The sequence below is a fragment of the Tursiops truncatus genome, chromosome 20, assembly GCF_011762595.2.
Source record: "Tursiops truncatus isolate mTurTru1 chromosome 20, mTurTru1.mat.Y, whole genome shotgun sequence".
NCBI classification, from domain to species: domain Eukaryota; kingdom Metazoa; phylum Chordata; class Mammalia; order Artiodactyla; family Delphinidae; genus Tursiops; species Tursiops truncatus.
In genome coordinates, this window is record NC_047053.1 from 34,784,391 (window position 1) to 34,803,475 (window position 19,085).

The 19,085-nt window shown below is 47.5% G+C and overlaps 1 protein-coding gene across 4 annotated transcripts in view; it reads left to right on the forward strand.

Annotated features, from left to right (window-relative positions):
• SPOP (speckle type BTB/POZ protein) overlaps window positions 1-6,122 on the forward strand; it is a 67,880-nt gene extending 61,758 nt beyond the window's left edge. For all 4 annotated transcript variants that reach the window (XM_019924918.3, XM_019924917.3, XM_019924919.3 and 1 more), the window contains 2 exons: window positions 3,070-3,212; window positions 4,475-6,122. In XM_019924918.3, coding sequence (XP_019780477.1) covers window positions 3,070-3,212; window positions 4,475-4,619 — 288 coding nt within the window. In that variant the 3' untranslated portion in view covers window positions 4,620-6,122. The remainder of the gene's footprint in view (window positions 1-3,069; window positions 3,213-4,474) is intronic.
• Window positions 6,123-19,085: the final 12,963 nt, after the last annotated feature.

Consider the following 19,085-nt stretch of genomic DNA (forward strand, 5'->3'; position numbering starts at 1 on the left):
ACCAAGTCAAACTGGGTTTTTTTGTGTTGCTCTTTTATAGCAGGACCTTTCTCAGAACCTTTAGTATGTCAGTGTGTACTGTTGGTTTTCTAAAAGAGAATATAATAGACAAATTTCTCCAATTTAGTTAACCCTGGAGTTACTTTTCTCAAGGATCACCTCTGGGGATTAGTGTTCCCCAAAACACACTTTGGGAAACTGACTTTCATTGTGTAGATAGACCAGAGAGAGCAGTGACCTGTTCCTCCAAGGCCCTGTGGTCTGAGGAAACGTGACTGAGGGGTGGCGGTGGGGGTGTGTGTAAAAGGATTGCTATTTATCCTGTGGAAGCTTCTCTTACATTGGGGGGCAGTTGAGGCAAGGGTGTTAAAGGGCTTAAACCCGGCCAGCAGTAGACCCCGTGAGAAAGATGGTTCTCTGCTGGAGGTGCCTCCTTTTCCTGCCGTGATGCTGCAGCGCCCACCCGAGGGGCACAGCTGGCTCTGGCCTGAGAGCACTAGAGCCTTCTCAGGATTCACTCCCGGGAGTAATCTCCATCCTTCTCCCTTAGCACCCCGGAGGAGAGTGTTTGTGTTTACAGTGGAGGTTTTATCTTTATTGATCATCTTTTTGGAGTGTTTGTAGAGGATGAGGCATGTAAACCCAATCAGTGCTACCGGTGAAAAGGATTGAATAATAGCTGCACCTTTCTTATCACCTTTCAAGACTTTATTAAGTACAATTAAGCAATGTGAACATCCTATACCCTTCCAGTCTAGCTCAGTTCTGACCAGAGGAAACTTGCCTCCAGTGGAAACGGAAAGAAAATATTCGCTGTGAGTTCTGGGGAAGTAGAATACACAGCCCAAATGGCTGCTTCTTATAAAAATGAGTTTATATTGATTCTGCCTCATCCGCCCTCTGATTGTTTTTTTTCTTCTTCTTTTTTTTTTTGGCCTCACCACACGGCTTGTGGGATTTTAGTTCCCCAAGCAGGGATCGAACCCAGGCCCTCGGCAGTGAGAGCACAGAGTCCTGACCACTGGACTGCCAGGGTATTCCCCTTCCTCTGATTTTCAGTGAAGCAGTCACTTGTGCTTATACATACCAGGCATTTATCCCCCTCATTGTCTAGCTCCCATAAGGATGAGTAGCATCACAAGGTCCAATTTTTAGACAGAAATACTAAAACTCAGAGTTGTACATTCTCAGAGCCAGGGTTAGACCCAGGGTGTCCCTGGGTTTTCATTCCTGCTCCTCAGCCAGAGAGCCTACTGGGAACCTATTGTAAGTAGAGAGAGCGGGGGTCAGCCTGAACTGACGTTCTGAGGTTGGTGCTTTTCAGTACAATGTGTTAGTTAAAGCAGTTGAATCACAGCGGTGCTCTAAATTTATGAATGAGAAGTAACGGAAGGGTGCGTTTTTCAAATTCCATTCAAAATTTCCCATTAGACAGTCCTTGCTCTAAGCTTATTTGAAAACATTTTTACCTTTACACCTCCTTGTGAGCTTCAGGAAAACAGAATAAGAAAATTTTCATGGAAGGATCTAAACATCTAGAATTTATCCAAGAGGCTAAAACAGCTTCTTCTAAGTTTTTCCAGTCTCCTGGGGACATGTGTAATTAGACCAAAAACAAAACAAAACACATAGCCCAGGCCTAGGAGACAAATTTCAATCTCCCGGGTAAGGACTACCATTAGGCAGGTTTTTCAGAAGCATAATTAAGAAAAAAACCTTTGTCCCCAAGGGACGAAAATGGCTACTCTTGTCTAATTATGCAGTAGGGATCAGAGCTATTCACAGTAAAAGTCCTTTTAAAAGAATTTTATTGAGAAAGGATAAGACGAATATTCTCTGCAGCACTGTATGAAGACTGAACATTTACTTAACCTTTTCCAGTCTTTTAAAACAAAAACGGCAGCCTAATTTCTTTCTTGTGTAGTGTCATTCCCGTTTTCCATGGAAACTGTTTTCTAGTTACTCAAATGTAAGAAATTAAAGCTGCACCCAAAACCAATAAAATTCTCTTTTTGCTGCAGGAGATCACAGTGCCAGCAGATATGCCTCCTCACCCAGAATTCATAACAATAAAAGTGTCTTGGTTTGATCGTCATGATTCAGCCTGAAGGAGTGTTGTGTCATTCAGTTCTCAGGCCCTCAAGATGGGACCTGTATGGAGACTGTGGATACCCTCAGAGCAAATCATTCTCCTATGAGCTGATTAATGACATTTTATTTTGTGCCTTCCTTTATCCCTTCTTCCCCCTTTTCCCTGAAATTCCTTAGTAAGTTCATAATATATTTGAGAGCAAGTAGCACAGTTGCATCAAAACAAATCAGGTAGATCAGATGTGCCCAATGTTAACCTAGGCCTTCATTTCCAAAACATTTATTTATACCCTTTACTTGGAAAATAGGAAGTTTTTAGGCTGAAACTGGATCCAGGGTCTCTGTTGCTTTGTTCTTCTACCCTAAGAATCTTAACCTCAACCCCGATAAGATAGGACTCCATTTATCCTTTTCTGTTGAAAAGGAGGCCTTTAGTTGACACTCATTCAGGAATAACTAGTGGTAGAGATGCTGGTGAATGTCACCACAGGGCTCCTTTTCACAGCCTGATGGGACAGTTGGAATATCCTGCTGGGCTGGTGACAATGCTTAAGTAGAAAGGACTGTGCTGCACCCTAGTCTGGCTCTAAATAAAAGGATTGCAGAAATTTAAATGTAATGTCCCTGTCAACTTGAAGCAGAGAAATACCTCATTGTAAGGGTAGGTGGTGATGGTTTAAGAGACACTTTAATGGTAGCCGGGGTAGGGGAAAACTTGAAGATGTGGGTCTATTCCATAATTGCCACTTTTCTAATAGACTTTAGAACTTGAATGGCAGCTATGCAAGGTATCTTGGCTGTTCATTTCGGCCTTCGGAGTATGGTTTTGTTTTATAATTGCAGTAGCAGCATTTTCGTGGTCTGTGCAGTTTTGTTAAGGTATCCAGTTACGTGATGGTACAGCTGAAGAAAACAACTTCAGTAGCGGTCAGTCCAGAGCATTCCTGCTCTGACGACAGCCACGCTTGTGTTTTACAGTATGCCTTGGAGCGTTTAAAGGTCATGTGTGAGGATGCCCTCTGCAGTAACCTCTCCGTGGAGAACGCCGCAGAGATTCTCATCCTGGCTGACCTCCACAGCGCAGATCAGCTGAAAACTCAGGCAGTGGATTTCATCAACTAGTGAGTTGTCATCTTCAGAGTTCTTTCAGGGTAGTTGGGTTAGTTAACGAATGAGAAAGGAAGACTTTGAATTGGTGAGTGAAACAGGTGAGTAGCTTCATCAAGCTTCTTAGTAGTAAGTAGAGAGTGTCCATCTTTTCCTTCAGCTTGACGGTGTGAAAAATGGTTCTGCTTTCATCAGTCTAATCTGATTGGTGAGTGAAGTGTATTACTACCTTGCAGGATCAGAATTGATGAAAATGACAACTTGCTGGTCTGAAAAAGCTGTGTCCCCTAAAGCGATAGTATCTGTACTTCATACTCACCGTTAAAAAAAAGACATGCAGATCTCTGGGAGAGCAGAAGTGGATTTTTATGAGTTAGTAAGAGTGTCCAGTGGTCGACTGCAGAACGGGGGAAAAGAGAAGGCATGATCAGGAGACGAGGTCGTAAAATAACTGTTTTGAGAAAGAAGCGTAAATTCCAGTAGAACTGTTCCTTCATCCTAAATGACCATATTACTTTCTGAAATAATTCTCAGTGGGACATGTTATACTCCTTTGCCTGATGGGGAGCAAAAGTTGGAAAAAACCCCAGGAAGAGAAGCAGGCCTACTAATAAAGCCCTCAAAACAGCAGTTCTGGGGGGTGAGAGGTCTAAGAGGTCGCAGGGTAGGTGAGTAAACATTACTTAACTCAGAAAATGCCCTGAAAACAGGAAATGGTGTCCTCTAAGTCTGTAAGATTGTTCCGAAGCAAAGTGTTCCTTGTCCTGAGTGCTCACTCTGTGCTGGACGCTTGCTTGGTGCTTTTTAGATGTTAACCGTTCAGTGAAGTGTGAGTATTAGCCCCTCTTTTTCGATTATCAAATAGGCCCCAGGCCGTGACCTGCTTTGTGGTTATGGGACTAGTAAATGGCAAAGCCAGATGGAAGCTCAGAGCTGTCTGACCCAGAGAAGTCTTGCTCTTTCTCTTTACCAGCATCACCAACGAATATGAAGAGCATTGATGATGTAGAGAAGAGCCTGAGGAACATTTCATCTTTTGTAATTGAGAACATAGCATCTCAGAGTCCTAGTTTTCAGAGTTACAACAGTTGTAACCTGGTCACCTGTCTGCACATTTTCTAACAAGCAAATTCTCATGCATGTTAAGGGTTCTGTCTGAGTACGTCTTGCATTGACACCCATAACAGCAAACCCTGGGGAATTCGGCTGTCTAGGTGGCTGTGTGATTCATCCTCCACTCACCCCTCTGGTAACCCATCTCTCGCATTTCTCCTAGTCATGCTTCGGACGTCTTGGAGACCTCCGGGTGGAAGTCAATGGTGGTGTCACATCCCCACTTGGTGGCTGAGGCGTACCGCTCTCTGGCTTCAGCACAGTGCCCGTTCCTGGGACCCCCGCGCAAGCGCCTGAAGCAGTCCTAAGATCCTGCCTGTTGTAAGACTCCGTTTACGTTCCAGAAGCAGCAGCCACTGTTGCTGCCACAAACCACCAGGTAGACAGCGCAATCTGTGGAGCTTCTACTCCGTTGTGGGGGGAAAAGACTGCATCGTGGCCCCAGACTTTTAAAACAGCACTAAGTAAACTTGGGGGAAATGGGGGTGGGGGGAGGGAAGGGCCCGGGACTCGGGGCTGTTCAACCTAATGAAAATCCTGTTGCTGCGTCACTGTGTTCTCTTTGGCCTGGCCGAGTTTGATACTGTGGGGATTCAGTTTAGGCGCTAGCCCTGAGGACATCCCAGCGGTGGTACTTTGGAGAAACCTGTCTGCATCTGACTGAGCAGAACAGATCGTCAGGTGCCTGGAGCAAAAAGAAAATTTAAAAAGGACATTTAGTTTTAAGAGAAGGGAAAAGGAAAGAAGAAAGGATTTTTGCAGAATTTCTCAAAAATCAGTTTTTGGATTCCAGTAGTATTTATGTTGAGAGAAGTTTTAGTACATCCAGCTGTGCTAAAACTTGGGTATTTGTGAGAACTCACCACGCACCATGCAAGTATCAGAAGAGCTCTCTTGTTGTTAGCACTTATTGTTTGCAAGAACACAATACTTCCCGTTACCCTTTTATGAAAAACAACAAGGAGAGGTGAAAGGGGAAGGAGACGATTTTGATCTAGAAGATGAGTATTCTGATGTGGTAGCTTTTGGAAAAAAATCTTTATTTGGTGTTGAAAACTGGAAAAAGTAATTCATCCAGAATTCATACTGTCTTGACAAAAACTATGGTTCTCTGTTTTTAGATATTGTGGAAAATGTTTTTTGGCATTTTTCTCTGATTTTATTTCTTCTCCCCTGTTCCTTTTTCTAAAAAACAAACACACACAAAACAAAAACAGAGCAAAAAGACGAGAAAAGGAAATTTTATTATTAATGCTGTGTGGAAAAACTCCCAGCCCGGATTGCTCAGCTGTTCGTACCTGACTTGCCACCTGCATAGGAGCCAGTCCTGTTCCTTCCAATTCGCCCCTCTTCCTACAGGGGAGAACTTCCAAATGTTAATTTTTTTCTTTTTGAAAATATAAATAATGACTATTTTGTACTGTGTGGTATCTCTGGTCTTTTGTTTCACTCACCTGGCTTGTCTTCGGGGTCTGAGTTCCTTAAGGGATTTTGAAGGCCGAGTTTGATTCTTTAGCTTGCAGAGATTATGCTCCAGATGTCTAAGCGGTAGGAATTTATTGCGTCTCCCTAATCTCAAGTTTCCTTTGTGAGGTACCAGCATCCGCCAGTCCCTTGTCCTTCTTAGCTCACAGTCCACATCCTACTGAGGAATCAGGCTGCTTCTGCCAAGGCGAGTAACGGAAGTGGGCTTTCCTGCACCCTACATGTTTTAAGACCGAATTCCCAATCCCCCTTCTCCTTAAGTAAATACAAAAATATCAAGGGGACATGAATGTGGAGACTTAATAAAGGGAAGTTCTTATCTCTGACTGGTTCTGTCACTGACTGGATGTGTTTGCAGAAAAGTTAATGTCCAAATTCCCAGTGAGCTCACAGGAATGCTCTGGGGCTCCTCCTCTGCCTTCCCTGCAGCAGTGCTGGACAGGGCAGTGGGATACACTGGAGAACCATTGGCCATTGGGCCAAGGTGTGTATTATTTGACCTATTATCAGTCTAATCAAAGGCAGGATTTGCTTATTAGAAACCACTCCTTTGCGCTTCTCGGTTTCCTCCTAAGTGTCACCTATGTGAGCAAGTGCCCAGTTCTCCATGTCCTGGCTGCTGTCCTGTGCCTCCTGAGTCCTCACTTTCCAGATCAGCACGTGGATCTGGGGACCAGGGCATACCCAGGGTCTCCTGTACGCACACTGTCTCTCAGGTAACTGCACTGGCTCAGCACTGCTCACGTTTCAGCAAACCTTCCTGTACAGTATCTCATTTGAACTTCCCAACAACTCGATGGGTTGGGTAGGATAAATGAGAGATAGATAGCATCTTCCCATTTTATAGGTGAGAGAAATTGAAACCCTGAGGGACATGCCTAAGGTTACAAAACTTGAGTGAGAGTTCTTCTAATGTGATACCCTGAAAAGATTATGTAAGCAACTGGAGGAAGTTCCATTTCTGAAATGTTTAGGTACGCAATCTGAGGTAAAGCTTTCTTTCTGTGGGGATGGCAAGAGCAGAAGCTCTGGAAAGGTGCCTCAGCTGGCCTGTGTGTCAGAGGATCCAGGAGGACAAACCGGGCTTCAGATTTGCCCTTCCTCATTCACAGAAAGCTGTGGATTGGGGGCTGGTAGGTTCAGGGAACATGTCCTCAGGAGGGTAGCAGTTCTGGCACCAAGCTTCTGGCAAGATGAAAGTCTCTTCTGGGATTTCCCAAAATTTACGGGATTTCCACTGTGGGCTTTACTGTTGGGTACAAAGCAGTTAGGATTTCGGGTACAGGTGAAGCTGTTTGATGCCTCTCCTGTCATTATTCTTTCTGGACGTGTTTGTTTCTGTTTAAATGATAGAGTTGAAGCCATCTGGTTATGACAACATCAGAGCCCCAGCATACTGTTCATAAACCTCCCACTGCCACCACCCCCTCCCTGAGCTCCCCCACATCTGAAATTTAATTCAGGTTAGCTCCACAGTCTGGGGCATGTGCTGTCACTGCAGAGATGTCCGTGCCAGTGGAACAGTTGGAGATTTCAATTCCACAAGGATATGGCTTATTTATCAAAACAATATTTCAGGCAAGTAGTTTCACAGAACCTTTGGAGTTGCAGTTTCAGGTCCAAATACTGTATCTGGCATCATTCCCCAACTTCCCTCCTTCCTTATTGTCAGCCCCCCTCTATCTGGCCATTCACGGAAAAATTTTCTTGTTCCTTATGTAGAGATTAAAGCTGTGTTATTAGGCATTTCAAACACCTTTATGAGGTTTAACAATTCAGGTAAGAGATGCCTCTCTTTTCCTTATCACTGGTAAGTCTGCTGGGCTTTTAGGCCTTTAAGAGGTTCCTCTTTTTTTTTTTTTTAAATTCTAGCCAGAGACATCAAGATTCTTTCTTAGGCCAAAAGATCTCTAGCTTGACCACCACTCTGCGCATTCATTTATAATTCTGGCTTAAACCTATTGTAGGTTCTCCATATTGCGTGAGCCTGTGCAGATGAAAGGAAACAGCCTGTATGTTTATGAGCAAAACAACAGACGGGGGGGGGGGGGAGTTGAGCTGTACTTTGAAACTGACTGTTGCTTTGTTCTGGCTCTTCAACTCCTATAAAAGAACAGCAACTAAATCCCCCCAACGTGACTATATTGGATCCTTTGGTTTATCTTTGTCAAAGACAAATTCTTGGCTGGAGCCCAACCTTATTTTCCACAGCTAATTATCTTTTTAATCAGCCCGGGCCTGTGTGTTTCCTTTATCTCATGATTGTTCCCTGAACCCTGCCCTGTATCATTTAGATTCAATTCTAATGGCTCGCTGACTAATCCAGCATTCAGGTGAGTATGGTCGGACTGCTCTTTATGTGTGTGTATGCACAAGGTAGATGTGTTTCCCCCCTTTTAATTTCAGAAGTGACCTTGCCACCTTGGGGACTTTGACCCAATAGGTGGACACCTCCTGGAGACAGTAAGCAAGGAAGCAAATGTAGGATGATCAGTATTGGGGATAATGAGCTGGGAGAACCAGAAGCTTTGACCTCCAGATGAGAGCGGAAACTTGAATGTTGTCGACTGATGGGATCTTTATGTGGCTAAGCTATTATAATGCAAGATATCATTCCCCCTCTGTAAATCCTGTAATGCTGGAGTAGAAAGTGGCATCTGGAATACTCTTTGGTTCTGATTCCTGCAGCTCTAGGAAAAGAGAATTTTAGACTTGAGGGAATTCAGTACAAGCAACAGAAATGACTAAGGAGTTGAAGGGGATCAACCTCAGGGGGAAAACATTATGAAGATAAAATATGCATTACTCCAGTATGGGAATGTTGCACCAGGACCTGTAGCGTACAGATCTCACGGGAGTTCTGTACGCTTGCCGGCTTGTGTTGTGCAGCTCCCGTTCATCCTAAGGTGATAGAACCGTAACATCCTTGAGGTCACTCAACCTGGCTCTGAGCCAAGAAGCAGCAGAAGGCAAAGGAAAGATGTTAAAAAAAAAAAAAAAAAAAAAGAAGGCAAAGGAATAGCTTTGGGCCTTAGGCCCCCAGACCAGAAAGAAAGTGGAAATCTAAGAATTTGCCCAAGTGGGCACCCCTGCTCATAATGCTCAGTTGAAATGGGGTGAGCTTTAGCCCCCTCAAGACCCTGGAAGGTGAGCTTTTGACAAACGTCAGGGAAAAAAAGGGGCCCCCACATAACTCATCTTCTTTTCATGTCTGAGAAAACACATCCAGAGAAGTGAGATGACTGCTCAAGGTCACAGAGACGAAAACTCAGGCCACTGACTGAGCAAACAGTGCCTGAGCACCTAGAAAGTGGCAGACACTGTGCTAGGCCAGGTTTGAGGTGAGGGGTAGGATTTTCCCTCCACTAATCCAGTCTAATGGAGGAGACGGGAGTGGCCCACAGAAACAAAGCCGGGGGGTCATAACACTGAGGACGGAAAAGCTATTGAATTTAGCAGGAAGGAGGTCAGCGGTTACCTTAGAGCAGTTTCTGTCAAATGGTGGAGGCAGAAGCCAAGACTGATGAGAAGGTAAGCAAACATGGCTTGAGTGTAAGCCACTCTTTCCAGAAGTTTGGAAGGGAATCTCTCCCGCCCACTCTGAAGAACTTAACATCTCAATTTAGTCAACACACTTATGTTTGTTTAGAAGTGATGGTATACAGGTTGTTCCGTAAAATTACAGACACCTCAGTGACTGATGTTTGTAATAAAAGTCATGTCTGTAGAATAATTATAGCTTCAAATTGAGAAAACAATCGCCATCAACCCTTACACAGTTTTGAGAATGATTTCCTCAAGACAGACACATGTTTCTATACTTCTTTAACCTATCCATCTTCCAAGTAAAAGTTGGCTTCACATTTATTACAGACCCTTAAAATGTTTTTCTGGGCAGTGGTTTTGTTCAGTGGCGTGCTACTTAAAGGTATAACATTTAGTTCCCCAAAATGTCAGCCCCGATGGGTAGCATTTGCTAGTTTCCATGGTGTAAATACCCCCACTATGGCCATTTCAAACCCTGAGGTGACGTTACCGGGTGCAGAGTTGGAAGGGGTGTGCAGCTCCCCACTGTCGAGTACTGCCACCATACAGATGGGGTAAACGAGTAGAACCTCAAGCCATAGGCAATGGTAAAGTGTAAGATAATTAGGAAGAGATGAATTTTGAGTATTTATTACTTTTGCTGTTAGTTGTACATTGATACAATTTAATTTTTAATTGGCCATTTAACAAACATCTCTCAAAATTTCTGAAAATTTTAACGAATGGCTCTATAGAGCCAGTGTGAACTGGTTCCAGCACACCACTGGTGTGCTTTCAAATTTGCCCTCCAACATCTGTGCTTTGTTATTTCCTGTTATCCTACAGCACTTTAAAATGCACTTACTAGTTTAATGGTAAAATGAAGTACTGCCTTTTTGGAAATTTATAGATAGATTGACATTGATACATGAACCAATAGTCATATTACACATTTTAATCTCTCTGGGTAAATAAACATTTTTTTGCTATCTCTTACAGGTATTGGGAGTGTTTATTTTTATTGAAACACTAATGAGAAGTAGGCACATCCCCTGATAAATCCAATGTAATCTTCAGTCATTCCAGGGAAGTGGTCTCCACAGTGTATCATTCATGTCTCCATTACCTCTATTCATGTCTCCATTACCTCTGAACAACAGTTAAAGAGGGAAAAAAGAGGGCGTTTGAGCATGGTCAGCATACCAGTGGGTGATCCCCAAGGTCTTCTACACCCACTGAAGTTTAAGAACCTTGCATTGGTTTTGCCTTTCTTTTTTTAAATAAATTTATTAATTTGTTTTTATTTTTGGCTGTATTGGGTCTTTGTTGCTGCTCATGGGCTTTCTCTAGTTGAGGCAAGCGGGGGCTACTCTTTGTTGCGGTGCGTGGGCTTCTCATTGTCTTGGCTTCTCTTGTTGCAGAGCACAGGCTCTAGAGCGCAGGCTCAGTTGCTCCGCGGCATGTGGGATCTTCCCGGGCCAGGTCTCGAACCCATGTCCCCTTCATTGGCAGGCGGATTCTTAACCACTGCGCCACCAGGGAAGCCCTGGTTTGGCCTTTTAAGAATGAATTTTTAGAGCCCTTTCTGTTTTCTTTGCTAAAAATTTATTTATACCATATATGATGTGCCAGGGACTGTGCTCGTTTCTAGGGATAAACAGTGAGTAAAACTAACTGCTCCCTGCCCTCATTGGACCTGACGAGTCTAATGGGGAAGAGACTGTCCTTAATAATCTCACAAAGACATGACGTCAAGCCATGGTGAGTGCTCTGAAAGAAATGTGTAAGGCGCCGTGAGAGCCTGGAGTGGGGAGTTAATCTCTTCTGGGGCATCCAGGAAGGCTTCCCTAAGAAAGCAACTTTTGAAGTGAGAGCTGCAGGATGAAGAGCTGTCAACTTGGTGACGTTGGAGAGTCACGTTCCACACAGAAGAAATCGCCTGCATGGAGCGCAGACTCAGGAGGGAGCATATGGTGCCTGTGTTCTAGGAGCCCAGAGAAGGCTGGGTGGCTGGAGTGTGGAGAAGTGTGAGAGCAAGCTAGAAGCCAGACCTGGCAGGACCTTCACAGGTCACATTTAGAATCTGGGTACTTATACTAAGAACAGTGGGGAAATCATGGAAGCTTTATTAAGCAGGAGGGGGTGACAAGATTTTTATTCTAAGATCTTTGGCTTGAGTGTAGAAAAGTTGATGTTGAGAGTGGGGATGGAGGAAGGCAAGAGATAGCAGAACTTGAACTACGGAGGTGGCAGAGCTGGAGAAAAAAATACATTTGAGAGAGGTTTGGGGGCAAATTTGTTAGAACTTGCTGATTGGATAGAGTAAGGACAAAGAGGTGAGTAGGATGGATTCACCAACATAGAGACCAGTGGGAAGATAAACTGGGAAATTAGATCATTAAATTCATTTTACTTGTTGCTTATGAGATGCCTCGAGAATTCCAAATGGAGGTATCACATGGGCTATTGAATTTTTGAGCCTAGGATTCAGAGGAGAGATCAAGACTGGAGAGATGGTTCTGGGATATACCGGTTTCGAGGTGTAATTGTGAAGCCCTTGGTGTGTTGGATCATCAGGGAGTATAGAGTGAAGAGAGAAGGGGGCCCGGGAACCTTAAGGAACCTAAAGCTTCCTAAACCTTAAGGAATGCTTATATTTGAGGGCCAGTAAAAAAAGATAAGCCACAAAGAAGGAAAAGAGTTGGCTAGAGATAGACAGGAAGGAAACATATGTCAGAGAACAAATACAAAACTGTTAGAAGTGTCAAATGCAGTATAATAAGAGAAACGATAAAATCGCCCATTGGAGGTAGCAACATGGAAGTCATTAGTGAGCTTAGCTGGGGCCATTTCAGTGAAGGGAGCCAATCTGGGTGAGGTGAGGAGTGGGTGGGTCATGAGGAATGAAAAGTTCGGGCAAAACTGGAAGAAGGAAATGAGTAGAGGGAGGAGTTCCATTTGTTTCCTATAGTATGGAAGAGACATGAGCACATTTAAAGCTGGCGAGAGGGATCCAGTAGAGAGGAAGCAGTTAAAAGCTTTCAGGTCCAGTAGAGAAAGGACCATCTGTGCTGGGAGGTTCTGAGTGGTCTGGGAGGAGAAGCGGGTGGGTGGGCATAGGTAGGAAGAGGAGGGACACCCTCTCTGGGTATGAGGAGAGTCCTATAGAACGTGGGTTTGTCTCATGGTAGGAAGTTGAGCAAGCTTGCATCTGGTGACGTGTACGTTTTTGAGTGTTAAGTAGGAAATAAGATCAATGGCTGAGAATCCCTGGGATAGCGTCGAGGCTGGGAGGTGTGATGAGCCTAGTGGCTGGGGAAAGGTTGGTGAGAGTGCAGGCAGCGCTGGAGGTCTAGCCAAGGTTGGTGTTCAGAGAGCACAGTGTCTGGAGTCAAGGAGCCCGGCTCTGATCTCCTGCCACCACTCACGATCCTGGCCAAAGCACCTGCTCGTATAAGCCTTAGTTTTTCTTCTGTAAAATGGGTATTTCATAGAGTTCCCCTGGAAATTAATGAGTAGTACATATCAAGTCCTTAACATGGTGACTACCGTTCTTGAGCTCCAGAAAGGTTAACTGCCACTGATGCTATTGTTATTGCCGTGTACTTCTTGTTGGTCCTACCCTAAGCCATATGTAGCCTTTAGAGTCCATGGCCTTTTAGGATTTCTTGGAATGGAAGGTAAATCTGCGACGAGACCCTGAAATGGGCACCTTTGGGAGTGTGGGGATCTTCTGAGCCAGAATTCCCTGTGGGGAGAGGGAGAGCCATCCCCTGGCCAGCCCTGTGTCCTGCGAGCTCTGAGGTTCTCACCTGCTGTAACGCGTGGGGGAGTCTCAGGAAGAGTCAGCCTGCCCCAGACCTTTCAGTCACCTGGAACAGCTCTTCATCTATGATCATCACCATCATCTTTGTTATAATCTCCAAAAGCTAGGAGTGCTTGACAGTAGGCATTCCAGAGAGGAAGGTAAGAGGCAGGGCAGAAGCACTTCGGCTTGGAGGTGTGAAAATAGGGACTGGGGAGAGGATGTAACTTGAGGACCCTGGAGCCCAGTTTCTTGGGCAGCTGCTGCCTCCTGAGGGGCCAGGGGGAGAGGGATGATGCACACCTGCTAATTCAAGGCCGTCTTTTCTACATGGTTTTCCTTCTTTGGCTGCTTTTCTTTTTTCTTTCCTTTTCCGCTCCCTGTCCTTCCCTCCTCCTGGAGCATGGAAGCTTCCATGATTTCCTAGACATTTCTCTCCCCTGTCTCCAGTACTGCTCACTAGAGTGACGTCTTGAGCCTGATCCTGCAGCATTAAAAAAAATAATAATAAAAACCTGCCTACAATGAGCCCTCCAGTGCTGATCTCCGCTGAGATGTGACAGATGGCAGCGCCTGACTGAGCAGCGGCAGGCCCCTCCTATCCCAGGCCTGGGAGCTGCCGAGGCTGGTAAATGGGGCATTCATATACCTTTCCACACTCTTGTATCCTCCACCTTCCCGCGATTTCCCCAAACAGCATCCTCCTCATTTATAAAGCGCAGATGCCGCCTGTCGGGGTTTTAGCTGCCCCTTGACCTGTGTCTTCCCTTCTCCTCCTCTCTGTCCCTGTGAAAGACTCTCACGATAGAGAGCGTTCAGAGTCCCTCTGCGAGTCGCAGATTTACTGCCAGGCCCTGTGCCTACCCCATGCCCTTGGCCCTTCTCAAAGTGTAGAAGAAATGGGTCACGTAAGGCCCAGTCCTCAGGGAGTCACCCTCGGGGCTACAGTCCAAGATGGGCCTGTTTCACACACCCAGTTCCCAGGAGTACCATCAAAGGACCACAGGCCATCCAGGCTGATGAGAAATTGATCCGTTGGGTGGAGGTGATAAAGGCAGGTGAGGTGAGGGTGGGGCAAGTAAGGCAGGAGGGGCCCCTGCAGGCTGCCTCAGCCGCCTGGGGAGTACACTTGGCTGACTGCTGTGGGTCTTTAACTCTGCTTCTAAATAAAGACCCTTTGGCCCCCTGCATTCCCCGAGCCTTGTGTCGTGTTCACCAGTCGAGGTCCCCAGGGGGAGTACCCAGGGGCTTCTGGAGTGCAGAAGTGGGGGATTCCTGGCCCAAGGATCAGTAGAAATACAACCAAGAGCTCCATTTCTCAACTGGAATCAAAAGAAAAGTAGATTCCTTCGTGTGAGTCATCTTTTGTAGACTTCTGACCTTCCCTGTGGGTATTTTTTCCTGCGCATTCCTGCCCATGGCCATACTTCTCCCTCCCTCACACCCAGGCTTGGCCAGGAACAGAGAGGGCCATAGGCTGGGACTGTACTCAGGGCAGCTGTGCCAAACACGGTTCAATTGCTTTACCCATTCCAGCTCACAACAGCCCTCTGACAGGTAAAGATCACCCCCCCCCATTTTACAGATGGGGAAATTGAGACACAAAGATGTTCAATGACTTGCTGAAAGTCTACAGTTAGGAAGTGGCAGAGCAAGGACTTGAATCCATGCAACCTGGCTCCAGAACCTGTGCTCTCAACTGCTGCTCTCCACAGCCTCCCCCAGGAAGAAGGAGAAACCAGCCCTCTGCCCCTGCCCGTGAGCCCCAGCCAGACGGCAATAGCCCTACACGGACCCGGAGCCACCGCTGCCAGGGCTGTTTCTGCAGGAACCATGTGAGCAGGTGGGGGAAGGACTGCCATCCAGGCCCAGAGGGCTGAGGGGACCAGAACGAGGTCACACGGCAACCAGTACTCAAACCCAACTCTCTCCAAACGCACCCTAGCTGGGGAATGGCCTTGCTCTGAACCCAAGGAGGGGGAGCCCAGTCTCCCTGGGGCTGTGCAGGCCATCCTACCCCAGGTGGGGCCACCCCTCAAGTCATGAAGGGGATCGGATCAAGGAAGCCTGGGGTCAGGAAAAAGCAGGTACCGGGTTAGGAGCCAGAAGACCCTGGCTTTTCCTGTGACGCTCAGTGCCCCTCACTGTGTCCGCGGAGCTAAGCCAGGTCTCAGAAGACTGTTCTAGAGAAGACAACACACAATATCGGGACAGCTGGGAGGAGGGGTGTGCCAACACCCACATGCTGCCCTCCTCCTCTGCTGTCCTCACCCTTCCTGCCCACCCTCTCCTCCAGCCAGGAGGACCTGGGCTGCTGGAGTGAGAACAGTGCAGCAGATTGTCCCCCTGTTGTCACTTCCTCTCCCAAGGTGGCAGGGTGAAGGCTGTGGTCATGCCTCAGCACACCGTCCAGTGAGGCCCATCAGGGATGACTCCCCAGGGAGAGTTTGGTGTGCAGGACACCTTTGAGCAGATATGCCTCAAAGTAAGGCCCTCCTGTCTCTGGGGAGCCTGCAGGCCAGCTGGACAGGACACACGGCCCCTGCGCTCACAAGTCTTCGATGTGATGGGGAGTGACAGCTCCTATGTCCCGTCTCTAGTTAGTCTGGGGGCACATCCACATTTCCCGCCGTGACAGTCCCCAGGTTGTCAGTTACATAGCACTCCAGACTCAACCTGGGTCAGAGGCAGGAGCAGTCTCTTTCAAGAGGCCGTGGATGCTGGGGGATAACAGAGGAAGCAGGGTGGAGTGGGGAGTTGCGGCTGGATGCAGGAAGAGAGGCAGGGGGTGGGAAGGCGGGAGCCAACAGGCCTGGGTACCGCGGAACGCGTTCAACGGCAGTGCTCCCGGCTTCAGCTACGGAAGGAGAAATTTGGGGGTGTGGAGTGGGGGGGCCTCACGGCTCCTACATTTTCCCCTTGAGTTTTTTCTTCTTCTTGGGGTTTCTTGCTTCGATTCTAGCCACTGACATCACGCTGACCGCAGTAGAACATGTCCTTTAAGGCTATGGCTCAAGTGCGAACTGAACCTCTTCCTCCAACGATCTGGCCCCATGGAGCCCAGCTGGAGCTTTCAGAGACTTTATTAAATATTTGTTAGATGAATAAGTACTAAGGGAGAACTGAAGGGTATTAACGTATTATGTCCACAAGGCTTAAAAACAGCCCAGCTCATGGAGTCTAGGCTTCTGCGTCTGCCCTGCCAGGGCTTGGCAGGCTCTGGCCTGGCCTGGGCTACTGCCTTCTGCCTTCACAGGGAGAAGCCAGTGGAGGGCCAGCACCACGTTGGAGGAAGGGAGCTCCTTACTAGACCCGAAGAAACCACATGGTTCCTCTGCAGCCCACCTAAGTCACCCCCTTTCATCTCCCTCCCCAGATGGATAACACCCTGAGTTCACAGGGGCATTGCTTTTCCTTGGTGGAGACAGAGATACCCCTGTTTCTTAAGCCAGGCCAATTAGCAGGAATCAGAACTGTACCTGCTCCTACCCAGACTGTCCCGGGCAGCGCCAGCGTCTTGAGGGACTCAGACCTGAGCTTACACAGTCTGTGCTGCTCTCAGTGTAAGCACAAAACCAACACTGACAGCTTCAGGTTCAAGTGGCTGGTACTCTGCTCCCAAGGGCCTCACTCCCCGCTTGGCAGTCAACCAACCAAGCCAGAAGCACGGGCCACACAGGCTGCTCTGTACGGTTTGTGCCCACCCTGGTGGGAGAAACGCTCTACAACCCCAGGTTCCCAGAGTGATGGAAGAGCAGCCCCTACTCTGCCCTGTCAACGATCCCCCCCCGTTACAGGCCCCCTTCTGCACTGGACTTCCAAAGCTGTGTTGCTGCAGGTAATTAAAGGGTTTTAATTAAATTAGGATCCCATCTGGCTGGGATCAGTCAGGCCCTGAACAACGATTTTGTGTCACCAACATCAGAATGTGGATGGGGACTCAGATGTGTGGGGGCTGAATTTGGGGACTGGAGGCCTTTCAGACAGGGCTAGAGGATGTTTCTCAGCTTCTTGGGAGCCCCCTGCCGTGCAGCAGCAACTTCTTCCGACTCGCAAATGGCGGCCGTGCGCCTCAGTGCTGGAGAGGGGGCAGAGAACCAGAGCTTTTCCAAGTTCCTTCTTGCCCGTGAGTCGATAACATCTCTCTGAAGTGCGGCGAGATATGTGAGCATTTTCTCATTTCTACAGATGAGGAAACTGAGGTCCACAGAAGTGAAGTGCTCAACCACATCCACTGAATCAAGTGGAGCTGGACTAAACTGCTAGAGATGGAGACCCAATAAGAGAAATTTGATAGAAGTAAGATAGAAATTTGATTTTTCTCTCACATAAAAGTCTGAAGGTAGGAGCCTAGGACTGGTATGATATTTCTATTCCACAAAATTTTCAGGGACCAGGACTTCTTCCAGCTCATGGCCACTTCTAGGGTATGGCTCTTATCCCTCGTGGTTTAAGGTGGCAGGTAGAGCTCCAGCAATCACATACATGTTCCAGGCAGCAGGACAGAGGATAGAACAAAGAAGACGGGGCAAAGGGTGTATATCAACTTCTTAAGATTTCTGGAAGTTGCCACCTAACTGGCTTACTGGCTAGATCTTAGTCACGTGGCCACATCTAGGCACAAGGGAGGCAAAGAAATGAAGTATGTTTTTCAGGCAGCCAAGTGCCCAACTAAAAATGGAGAATTCCATGACTGCGGAGAGAGGGGAAATGGATATTAGTGGTCTCTGCCGCACTTATTATGGGAACCCAGGTCGCCTACCTCCAGCCTGGGGCCTTTTTACCTCTCCACACCAGGAGCAAGGCTGAAGTTAACACAGACCCCCATCTCCAGAAGCAAAGAAGAAGAGGAACATTTGTCGAGCAACTCATTTATTTTTCCCACCAATGCCCCAAGGTAGGTAGTAGGTCCCTGGTTTTTCACATAAGGAAGCTCTGGAAGATTATGTCATTTGTCCAGGGCACCCGACTAATAAATTACAGACTCAGAATTGGGATCCAGATATATCTTTCTGCAACTCTCCTGTTGTCAGTTCATTGGTTCAGGAGGTGCCAGCTTGTCCCTTGGGACCATCTAGCCAGGCGGCCCTGAGATGATGAACTGGGAGGCTTTGAACTAGGCACCTTAGCTTGGGTGGTTTTCAGGTCAGCCTCTGAGCTTGGCAGGCCGACAGGAAACAGGGGCTTCTGTGGAACCAGAACCCAGCGCCCGGCTGCTGAGTGCCGTGTCTCCTCTGGCATTTGTGTCCTGGCGATGGCAGCAGCTGCCACTCCAGGACTTTGGTATAATTGGCAGGTGCCAATCTCGCCTCCGCCTAGCGGGGCTGGTGGTGCCTCTCCCTGCCCGTCACCCCAGCCCCTGGTTCTCCTGGCAGTACCAGAGGACTCAGAACCTTCGGAAGTAACATTTCTCTCTCCTACTCCCAGCCATGACATTGGATCACTTCCCAGCACAGAGCAACCGGTTCATTGTGTCTCCCACGACCCCCTACACATACCCACTCAATAATCCAGCACCCTGGTCACTCCACGACCTTCAGCTGCCTCCACCCCCATACACGCCCTTCCCCCAGCTTCCCTACCCACCTACCACCTCGTGCGTCTCTGAGCAGTGGGCCTCGCCACACAAGTCTGCCACATGCAAGGTCACCAGCATTCCTGCCAAGGATGGGAAAGTGGGTGACTCAGTTCCTGCTTGCTCATCCCTGGGAAGTGGGTAAGGAGGGAGGGAGGAGGGACCCAGGCACCCATTTGCTTTTGCCTTAAACTTCATCAAGAGGAAGACTCAGCATTGCTGCCAGCTGACCTAACATGTATTCCCTCTTATTAGCTTCACAGACCGCTGGGAATATTCACTCCATTAGAGATGGGGATGCCGAGGCCCAGGTGGGAATCCTTGCCCAGACATGCGCAGGGCTGAGGGCAGAGACCACCTCCAGGTGTTCCGGTGCTCAGGAAA